General features: G+C 45.1%; 1 protein-coding gene across 1 annotated transcript; it reads left to right on the forward strand.

Annotated features, from left to right (window-relative positions):
* The first annotated feature begins 3,016 nt into the window (after window positions 1–3,016).
* LOC119311114 (protein farnesyltransferase/geranylgeranyltransferase type-1 subunit alpha-like) lies at window positions 3,017–9,586 on the forward strand. The gene is made up of 5 exons (XM_037586742.1): window positions 3,017–3,351; window positions 7,741–7,850; window positions 8,041–8,161; window positions 8,313–8,408; window positions 8,691–9,586. The coding sequence occupies exons 1-5, from the start codon at window positions 3,106–3,108 to the stop codon at window positions 9,114–9,116; spliced, it is 999 nt and encodes a 332-aa protein (XP_037442639.1). The 5' UTR covers window positions 3,017–3,105; the 3' UTR covers window positions 9,117–9,586.
* The last annotated feature ends 1,104 nt before the right edge of the window (window positions 9,587–10,690 follow it).

The following is a 10,690-nucleotide window of genomic DNA, read 5'->3' on the forward strand; positions in this document are numbered from 1 at the left end:
CTTTCCCGTATGGCCCAATAAGGCCCAATACTTCTCCCCGGCGAATTCCCGTAACTCTCCGGTACTCCGATAAATACCCGAATCACTCGGAACCTTTCCGAACTCCGAATATAGTCGTCCAATATATCGATCTTTACGTCTCGACCATTTCGAGACTCCTCGTCATGTCTCCTATCTCATCCGGGACTCCGAACTCCTTCGGTACATCAAAACTCATAAACTCATAATGTAACTGTCATTGAAACCTTAAGCGTGAGGACCCTACGGGTTCGAGAACTATGTAGACATGACCTAGAACTGTTTCCGGTCAATAACCAATAGTGGAACCTGGATGTTCATATTGGCTCCTACATATTCTACGAAGATCTTTATCGGTCAAACCGCATAACAACATACGTTGTTCCCTTTGTCATCGGTATGTTACTTGCCCGAGATTCGATCGTCGGTATCCAATACCTAGTTCAATCTCGTTACCGGCAAGTCTCTTTACTCGTTCCGTAATACATCATCCCACAACTAACTCATTAGTTGCAATGCTTGCAAGGCTTAAGTGATGTGTATTACCGAGAGGGCCCAGAGATACCACTCCGACAATCGGAGTGACAAAACCTAATCTCGAAATATGCCAACCCAACATGTACCTTCGGAGACACCTGTAGAGCACCTTTATAATCACCCAGTTACGTTGTGACGTTTGGTAGCACACAAAGTGTTCCTCTGGTAAACGGGAGTTGCATAATCTCATAGTCACAGGAACATGTATAAGTCATGAAGAAAGCAGTAGCAACATACTAAACGATCGTGTGCTAAGCTAACAGAATGGGTCAAGTCAATCACATCATTCTCCTAATGATGTGATCCCGTTAATCAAATGACAACACTTTTGTCCATGGCTAGGAAACTTAACCATCTTTGATTCACGAGCTAGTCAAGTAGAGGCATACTAGTGACACTATGTTTGTCTATGTATTCACACATGTATTATGTTTCCGGTTAATACAATTCTAGCATGAATAATAAACATTTATCATGAAATAAGGAAATAAATAATAACTTTATTATTGCCTCTAGGGCATATTTCCTTCAGCCTCCTCCATTGCTACCGCTGGCTCGTTATGGCTCTCCACCGTAGCGCAGTGGCACTGGCAGTATGGCCGCTCTCTGGAGTACCCAGATGTCAGCTGCCCCGCATGACTGACATCTGGACCCGCAGAGGATCCCCATTCTGGCGCACGGCCAGGGCACACACCGAGGAGGTTCGTCGGCGGCGCGAGCTCCTCATGCGCGGACCAGCGTGCGACGCGTGCCTACGAGCCGAACTCCCCCAACTAGGAGCGCTGGTTTGCGCCGGAGCACGAGGAGGAGCGCCGCCGCGGCGTCAACGTCGACCACGCCGTACCCCGGCCGCCACTAGACGTCCTGCCGGAGGAGAAGGAAGCGGAGGCGGCCTACCAGGCCACGTGCCCTGGAGGAGAGCCAGCGCGAGGAGGATGCGTGCTGGGTCGGCATGGAGGAGGCCCTCACGCTGTCAGCGGCAGGCGACTGCGTCATCCCCCTCCGTTGCCCTCGCCGGCGCCCCCGCCCCCCGTCCCGAAGGCCGAGCCGTAGCCCACGGAGCACCAACCGGAGGTCTACCATTGGACCGGCGTGCTCCGCGAGTGGGTTAGCGCGCCACCTAACTGGTTCGGCGCGACGCCGGCACAAGAAGCCGCCTACCTGCAATAATGAAGGACGCTGGCTAGTGTAAGAGCGCGCCGACGGCGTGCGACAGATTGAGCTGGAGCGCCGCCTGGCGCAGGAAGCGGAGGAGGAGCGCCTGGAGAGGGAGGAGGAGGAGCGCGCCCGTGCAACGGCAGTGCAACCGCCACCACCAGGACAGCCAGCACCGGCATGACAGACAACAGAGGAGGCAACGCGTGCTGCGTGGGAGACCGCCTTCCCCTGGGTTGGGCTGGCACCGTCGTTCATCAACGTCATCGGCCCCGGGAAGGCCGCCGCCGCCGCCGCAGCCTAGGGCAGCGCGCTGACGGTGCGAACTTCTTTTAATTTTATTAATGTTTAAGTGGATTTTGGCCGGCAGGTTGATTGGTCATTTATGTTTAATTATGTTTAATCATGCATATTTTTGCCCTCGTGTGTACGTTTTTTTGTTATGACCGGTCGCTGATTTGGGTCTGCCACCCATTGGGTGCACCTGTCGATCCAAATAAAAATGCATGCGGACACAAACGTCCACTTGTCGACCCAAACAGACAAAAAGCAAATAAAGTGCGGGTCCGGTTGGGTCGTCACGTTGGAGTTGCTCTAAAATTCATGGATTTGCCCACATAAAGATTCTTGAATTTGTGCCGTGCCGGGTTTTGGGTGGTTTGGAACGTCGCACGAATGTTTTGCTTTGGGTGTGCGGACGTGCGCGGGCTCGTGGTACTTTTGAGCATCCCAAACCGGAAAAATTGCTTGTGTTGTTGCGGCTCCGAGCCCGAAAAGTCCATTCTGTATCCGAGCTCATATGCTCCCGCATGAACAGTAAAATCGAATTTTTTTTTAAAAAAATTCAAAAAATTCTAAATTTTTTTGAGACAAACATTGACAAAAGTTCTAAGTGCCTGCAAAAATTCGTCATGAAATCACATTCCTAGAAGGCGTGGCAAAAAAAAAACAAATTCAGTGCTTCAAAATGCGTTTGAAAATAGCTTTTTCAGATTACTTTTTTTGTTTTTTTTGCCACGCCTTCTAGAAATGTGATTTCATGACGAATTTTTGCAGACACTTAGTACTTTTGTCAATGTTTCACTCAAAAAAAATTTGGAATTTTTTGATTTTTTTTTAAATTTTTTTCGATTTTACTGTTCATACGGGAGCATATGAGCTCGGTGCAGATTAGCCGCGTCCCTCCGAGCCAGTCTACCCAAACCGGAAAACTTCCCCCACGGCCGGAAAGCCGAAGAGCATCCGATCCGGGCACGCACGGAAAACTTTGGATTCGCGTGACGTCCAGCGCAGAGTACACAGCCCCCACGAACGAAAAAAAAACAGAGAGATAGGAGAACAACCTAGATCTCTATCTCCCACGCGCGAGCGAGAGCAGAGCAGAGCAGAGCATCCATGGGGTCGTCGTCGGGGGAGGAGGGGGAGGAGCAGTGGGTGCCGCCCAGCCGGCGTCCGGAGCTGGCGGACGTGGCGCCGCTGCCGCAGGCCGACGGGCCCTGCCCCGTCGTCTCCATCGCCTACCGCGACGACTTCCGCGAGGTCATGGACTACTTCCGCGCCCTCTACGCCGCCGGCGAGCGCAGCCCCCGCGCCCTCCGCCTCACCGCCGACGCCATCCACCTCAACCCCGGCAACTACACTGTAAGGCTATTCACTGTCCCTGCCTGTTCTCGCCTTCCGTGGATGTTCAGTTGTTTGGGAATTGCTTCAGCTGCTTTGCTTAGGTCCCGATCCAGTGTAACTGTGACCCATGGCTTTTAGTAGAGGAGGCTTCAGATCAGTGCAAGGGCAGTAGGTAGTGGCGGATAGCCGAGTGTGACGTGGAGGCCGCTCCAGCAATGCCATCGTCATGCGACCTCGTCTTAGAGATGACAGTGGAGTCTCTGCTCTTGAAAGAGGGGTCCGGCTTGCTGTTTAGCCCTTCGATTACTGTGGCCCCTGCTTTAGTGTAGGTAAGACGGAGGAACCGTTGTGGACTGGAACCATGGAACTGTGCCGTGGAGTTTCAATTGTTCAGGAATTGCTTCAACTGTGTACTCTGAGGTCCTGATCCATTATAGTTGTGACCCATGGCATTTAGTCAAACTTTTAAATAGCGCGCTAAGCTTCTTAGCATCGGCTTGGTTAAAATGTGTGAAACGCTATAGCGCATAGCGCAGCTATAGCATGCTATGCCCCATTTAGCGTTTCAGCTAAATTAATAAAAAAAAGTAGGACCCTGGTAAGTGCCGCAAAGCAATTCCGCCCTGACGTTTTTTGATGGCAACTTTAGTTACAAGAGGATGACAACTTTAGTTGTGAAGCATGGGTTTGTATTTTTTTCTCGAATGGCAACTTTAGTGTAAAAAACGTTAGGGCGGTGTTACTTTGTGCCACATGTGTGGCACTTATCATTAGGGAAAAAATAAACATATAATCAGGCATGAAATTAATATATACTTGACAATTGACCGCACAGCAACCAGCAAATCAATTAGCATCCAGCCAAATCAATAGAAGAATATCATACACTACACTATAGTAGCAACCAGGAAGGCATAAGATAATGCAAAGCAAAGAACAGCTACATACAAGTATATAACAAGTTAGCAACACATCACAAATTCAAAATGCAGGACATGGTTCATAAGTTTGGCATTACATAACAAAGCCATCAAGTCAACATCCAGCAAGTCATTACATAACAAATCAAAGCAAAGTTTACCTTCCCGCCGAAGCAACAGAAGTTCAACCAACTAAGAACTAACTTGACAAGTCACACTTGCACACATAACATAAGTGATTTGGTTGGCATCCATGCAATTAATCTGAGTCAGCTAGGGCAGAGGGATACTCATCTTCTGATTCCGAAGAAGAATTGGAAGAGGCGGAAAGGATAGCTTCTTCATCGATTGCAGTTTTGTTTGGATAATAATAGAAGGGGTTCAGAAAGTATCCAGCCAAATGTAGCGGCTACTTGAGTTTGCTATCCCATCTCTTGTCAATGATATCAATAACGCATTTGAAGCGACTCTCATCATTATCAAACAGCACTGAAATTTCCTTTTTTGCATCCAACATACAACCATGGAGGAATCCCATAGCTGGCACATCGCTATCCATTTTTCTCAGCACATTAGCCATTGGCTCAAAGTAGTTGACAGCAATGTTGCTGTCAACTCCTTTCCAAAAGGATTCCAATTGCACCACTTTGTGAGCTATCTTCCCCTTGTCCTTCTCTAAGTAACCCATTTCATGTAGCTCATCTGATCTGAATAGTTTAAGCATTTCCCTCTTGTTGTCTTGCAGCTTTTGAGATTGAGATAAGCCGTGGTAAATCTAGTAATGCCTGAGCGCACTAAGTCTTTCCAAAGTGTTTTTCTCATCAAAGCTAACACCCTTGTGTGAGCATATAAGAACACACTTACTTGCCTTGCTTGGGCAATTATTTTGTCAACCGATCCAAGCTTCCCTGTATCCTCCAACATGAGATCAATAGAATGAGCTATTCCAAAAAATGGAAGGTCTCTTTGCTTTCATTAGACTTGCTGCTGCTACATTGACACTACTAGCATTGCCAGTCACTTGAATAACCTTTTCTGCCCCTATATCTTCAATGCAATCATCAACAAGGTCAAAAATGTATTTGCCATTTTTTTTTACAGATGAGCAATCAACTGAATTCAAAAACAAGGGTCCTTGAACACTATGAACAACAAGGTTCATTACTCCCCTGCCTTTCCTATCTGTCCATGCATCTGTCATTACGGTACACCCCGTGTGCTCCCATGCTTGCTTATGGGGTTTGAATGAATCCAACATCTTCTTCCTTTTCTTCAAGAACGGTCCACTCATCTCATATGCACTAGGCCCATCCAAGTCATTGCCGAAATCTCCGATGGCCTCAAGCATAAGTAGAAAGCTAGGAAGTGTGGCAGTGTTATGTGGGATGCTAGCTTCATAGAAAAATCATCATATATACTCACAAGCTCTATTCCTCCTCTCTTCTCTTTTCTGAGTGGACACCTTTGATTAAACCTTTTGGGTTTCACAATTTCTTTTTTGATTCCTGTTAACACTTTCTTCGATGCTAGGCTTGCAGAATTTGTCCATAGGGCCACCCCTTGAGCTGCTTGTGTTTGGTTTTGACCTGAACACCACAACCTGATTGCCATCATCTTCATCCATTTGGTTTTCTCCATCTGAGTGATCTAAGTCAACACTAGTTCTGACCACCTCCAATCCCTCGATCTTTTTTTCCTAAAGCTAGGCACTCTTTAGGAGCAAAGCTACCATCTCCAGCCTGACATCATTAGGTACCTTCGGGCATCCTGTGACACCACAATTCTTGATGGTTGAAAGGTGAAACTTTATCCTTGTAACACCAGATGTGCATATCTTGTCACAATAATTGCACTTCAGCCAATGCTTCTTGTTCGCATCTACAAGAGCGCAATACTTCCACGCAGGATCATCCGAGTCTACACCTTGGGCGGGTGGAGGTGCTGTTACGGAAGCAGCCACCCACACCTACGCAAAAATAAATAAATTAGATACTGACAGGAAATAAAATTAGTTACGGAAGCAACACTTAACCACTAGTTGCTCACTTACAATACACCACTCCATGACTGTAGTTCAATTACAAAGTTACAATAGACCACTCCATGACAGTAGTACAATTCATCAATCTGCGTGACAATTATGAAGTGAAGAATTTAAGACAGAGAGCTTTGAGCAAATAAACTAGCCTTGCTACAATGGTCTACCCTTGCTCACATCAATCTGGTGTGTGTGTGTGTGTGTGTAGTGCCTTGCAAAACGATAAACTAGGCTTACGATACACTGCCTTCTAAAAAATGACACATGGCTGCACTAATGTTCAATGACCTGAAACAAACCATGGTAACTACTATGCATTAAGACATGTGCTGCATCAAGAAGCTTGATTTACTAGATGTCAATAAATCTTAGGCTGACTGAAAGGAGACGGTTTAACAGCGCCTAGTGGTGCACTACAAATTTGCAATCCATACATCAACCCATACTGCCAAAGCTTACCATCTGTTTGCGAGATCATGGTGGCAGTAGAGGCCGGATCTGGATGATGATTGATGAAGTAGTGGAGTTGATGCAGCAGGGCCGTGGGAGAGTCCGGCGGCGCCCTTGGCAAGGCCGGCGATCTCAGTCGAGTCCGGCTGCGACCTAAGGAAGAGGAGCCCGGCGACTTGGGAAGGGGATGCGGGCGACCTGGGGAAGGGAGTCTGGGAGAAGGGGAAGCCGTGAGCTGCTCAGGACGCCTTCGGCGTCCGCAGCCGGTGGCCATCGCCCATCGCCAGTGGCGCCGCCATTCGCTTCAGAGAACGGGGGGAATAAGGTAGGGTTCGATTCGATCCACGGGAGGAGGGGGTTATCGGGAACGACTTTTGGGCTTTAGCCCACTTGGCTCTTTCAATTTTGGGCTAAATTTTTTGGATTGAAGCGATGAAGTGGGACGCTAATGCTATTTGTATGCAGAAATTTAGCGCTAAATAACTCTTAGCGACGCTATTAGCGCGCGAAGGCACTCGAGCAGCGTATCGTAGCGCAGCCCCTTTCCTGGCCACTATAGCGCCGATATTGCGTGCTATCTCGCGCTATTTAAAACTTTGCTTTTAGTAGACGAGGCTTCAAATTAGTGTAACAGGCACTAGGTAGGTGGATGGCTGAGTGTGACGTTTAGTAGACGACGCTTCGAATTAGTGTAACAGGCAGTAGGTAGGTGGATGGCTGAGTGTGATGTGGAGGGCGATCCAGCTATGCTATCGGCGTGCGGCGTTGTTTAGAGGTAAGAGTGGAGTCTCTACTCTAGAAAGAGGGTTCCGGCTCGCTGTTTAGCCCATTCGATTTCTGTGGTTTCCAGTTTAGTGTAGGAAGACAGAGCAATGTGGCTGGAGTTTGATTTTCTGTCGGTATACTTTGCCGTTGTTTTGTAGCCAGCGTGGTGCATTTTCTTTGGATCCACATCCATGCTATTCTTGTTAACTTGGTGGGTGCTTTTCTGCTTGATAGGTATGGCATTTCAGGCGCGTTGTTCTAGAGGCACTGGATGCTGATTTATTGCTAGAAATGCATTTTGTGGACCAAATTGCTGAATCTAATCCAAAAAATTACCAAGTCTGGTGAGTCCCATGCAATAAGCTTAATATTACATCAAGTGTTTGAGAAGAAACTAATCTCCAATTTGGCGGCTGTGGAGTTCTGCATGAGTTACCACTTGCTTATATTTTTATCCTTTCATAATTCAAACTCACTCTTTTCTTTCTCTGTGGTGAAATTCCAACTAACCCTCCAGGGATATTTTCCCCTCAGGCATCACAAGAGATGGCTTGCTGAGAAAATAGGACCAGATGCTGCAAATAGTGAACATGACTTTACAAGGAAGATACTTGCTATGGATGCTAAAAACTACCATGCTTGGTCCCATAGGCAGGTATGCAGTATCTCCTTTTGATGTTCAGTACAAGTAGGATGTTTGTATCCTTTAAGTTTGTTACTTCTCGCTTGGCTGCTGTACTAAGCAATTGTAGTACCAAGAGAATATTGGTTATAATAATGTAATTGATTTGCTATAATTGTTGCAGTGGGTTCTTCAAGCATTGGGTGGATGGGAGAGTGAACTGCAGTACTGCAACCAGCTTCTTGAGGAAGATGTCTTCAATAACTCAGCTTGGAATCAGGTCATTTGCTTGTCCTTCTTTGGATGCTTTCTTGTGTGTTTATGATATGCCATTTCACTTCAGATTCTTCACCATCGGAAGAGTTTCATGGATCATCGTGCCTTAATTTCATCAAAACAGCCTCGCAATCTCCATTCTTGTTCTTGATTTATTAACTTTTTATTGATCTTGGTTTTACCTGGTAACCAGCTTCTTCCTTGCGAGTGCCTTTTTCTACTGATGAGGAATTAAGGCCAAATATTCAGAATTATACTGAAGTATGTTTTTTTGTTGTTGCAACAGAGATACCTTGTGGTAACACGATCACCAATTCTTGGGGGCCTTGCGGCAATGCGCGACTCAGAAGTAGATTACACAGTTGAGGCCATTATGGTGAACCCTCAGAATGAAAGCCCCTGGAGATACCTCAGAGGTTTATATAAGGATGATAACAATTTGCTGGTGGCTGATAATCGCATTTCGGATGCTTGCCTCAAGGTCCTGAATAAGGATTGGACATGCGTATTTGCTTTGAGCTTCCTGCTTGATCTTCTTCGCATGGGTTTGCAGCCTTCGGATGATCTTAAAGGAACCATCGAAGCAATGGAGAACTCTGATCCTGAAACGGGACATGCTGATATTGCAGTAGCTGTCTGCTCAATCCTGCAGAAATGTGATCCCCTGCGGATAAACTACTGGTCATGGTACCAGACCACTCTTTCTTCATAGACATCTGAAAATTCAGCTGAAGATAGTTTTAGCAGCATGATGTAAACTCAATCGAAGGGGTTGACGCAGTGTATGAAAAACCTTTCCTATGATCTTGGCGCGGAGCAAAATTTGTACTGATTTTACCGGGAAAAATCAATCAATGACAGCATGCCCAACAATGTCTTGTGTGAATATGTTACTGCCTGATATTCACATGTTAGCAGAATGAGAATAACCAACCAAACTCCAATGAGCAGATTGTTAAAGTAACGGCCACTGGTGGTGTGAAAATCCTGAAATCTGCTTCAGTCACTTTGCCTTGTTTACAGTTGAGTCTGTTGTTGTGATCTGTACCTAATGCATGTACACAATCATCAAATTATTAGTTTTTGTACCAATGTGTGCTCGATGTAATCATCATGTATTCCCTCCTTCCAAAATACGAGTCATATATATTAGTTTTGTCTTAATTTGAACTTACATCAACACCTACAATACCCAATCAGTATCAGTAGATGCACCTGTTTTTGTAGTGTATTTATTTGGTATTGCAAGTGCTGGTATTTCTCTTTTTTTTTGCTGAACTTTTATGTTTGACTTAAAGACAACTAATACGACTTATATTTGGGACGGCGGAATCATGCTCTGCACATGTTTTCAGTCATGTACTCACACATTATTATCAGTTTATATTTTGTTTCCCTATGTTTTAGACACATTTATTTGAACTTGTTTGGGTGGTGGGTTCCATCTTCCCAAGTTTATAGCACCTTTTTGTTTTTTTTTTGTTAATTTAATGACGGATTTTTCCTTGTCTCACTAGGTTTTCTGGCTCTTATCATTGACTACACCATATACTTCCTCCTTTTCTTTTTACTATGCATATTAGATTTCTCTAAAGTCAAATTCGTAAAGTTCGTCCAAATTTAAATTAAAAAATATCAGGATTTACAACCTCAAATAAATATAATCTGAACATATAGGAAGGAACATATATTCCATGATGGATTTGATTATATTAATTTTGTATTGCAAATGTTATATTTTTAATATAAATTTGATCCAACTTTGAAGAGTTCAACTTTAGACAGCGGTGTAAAAAGAAAAGAAATAGAGGGAGTATTGTAATGGTGCTCTCTCCAGAGCTGTTCTTGCACCCTCATGGGAGGCTGCCACAGTGCCACTGCTCTTCTCGAAGTGAAGCACATCATCACCTTTCCTTATTGTGGGACCTTGTAGCAGTTTTCGTCGAGAAATGAGTTGTTTGGATTAAGGAGCTAGGTGATTTTAGTTTCTCCTGGTAGCTTTTTCGAGCATTCGGTTTTCCTTTAAATTTGATCAGAGATTATATTCCCAATTGTGATTCATGTGAACATACTTTTGTTTTCTTAATCAAATAATACTAGGGGATGTGCATATCATGAGATCCCCTAAACCATTCCTCTCTGCATATATTCTAAGCTGGCACCAATAAAAGATTCCTAATCAAGGCAGCGGAAAAACAAAAAGAAGAAGGGAATTAAAACATGACTTTCTTGTGCTTCCAACAAACAAACGCGCTTTCCCTTTCTAAAAAGGAACAAACAAACGCG

The sequence above is a fragment of the Triticum dicoccoides genome, chromosome 5B (assembly GCF_002162155.2).
Source record: "Triticum dicoccoides isolate Atlit2015 ecotype Zavitan chromosome 5B, WEW_v2.0, whole genome shotgun sequence".
NCBI classification, from domain to species: Eukaryota; Viridiplantae; Streptophyta; class Magnoliopsida; order Poales; family Poaceae; genus Triticum; species Triticum dicoccoides.

What these genes read in the sequence shown, in the direction of transcription:
- LOC119311114 (XM_037586742.1), top strand. Translation starts at nt 3,106, where the DNA reads ATGGGGTCGTCGTCGGGGGAGGAGGGGGAGGAGCAGTGGGTGCCGCCC. An exon ending in ATGCTTGGTCCCATAGGCAG is followed by an intron (nt 8,162 to 8,312) that starts GTATGCAGTATC and finishes TAATTGTTGCAG; the next exon opens with TGGGTTCTTCAAGCATTGGG. An exon ending in ATAACTCAGCTTGGAATCAG is followed by an intron (nt 8,409 to 8,690) that starts GTCATTTGCTTG and finishes TTGTTGCAACAG; the next exon opens with AGATACCTTGTGGTAACACG.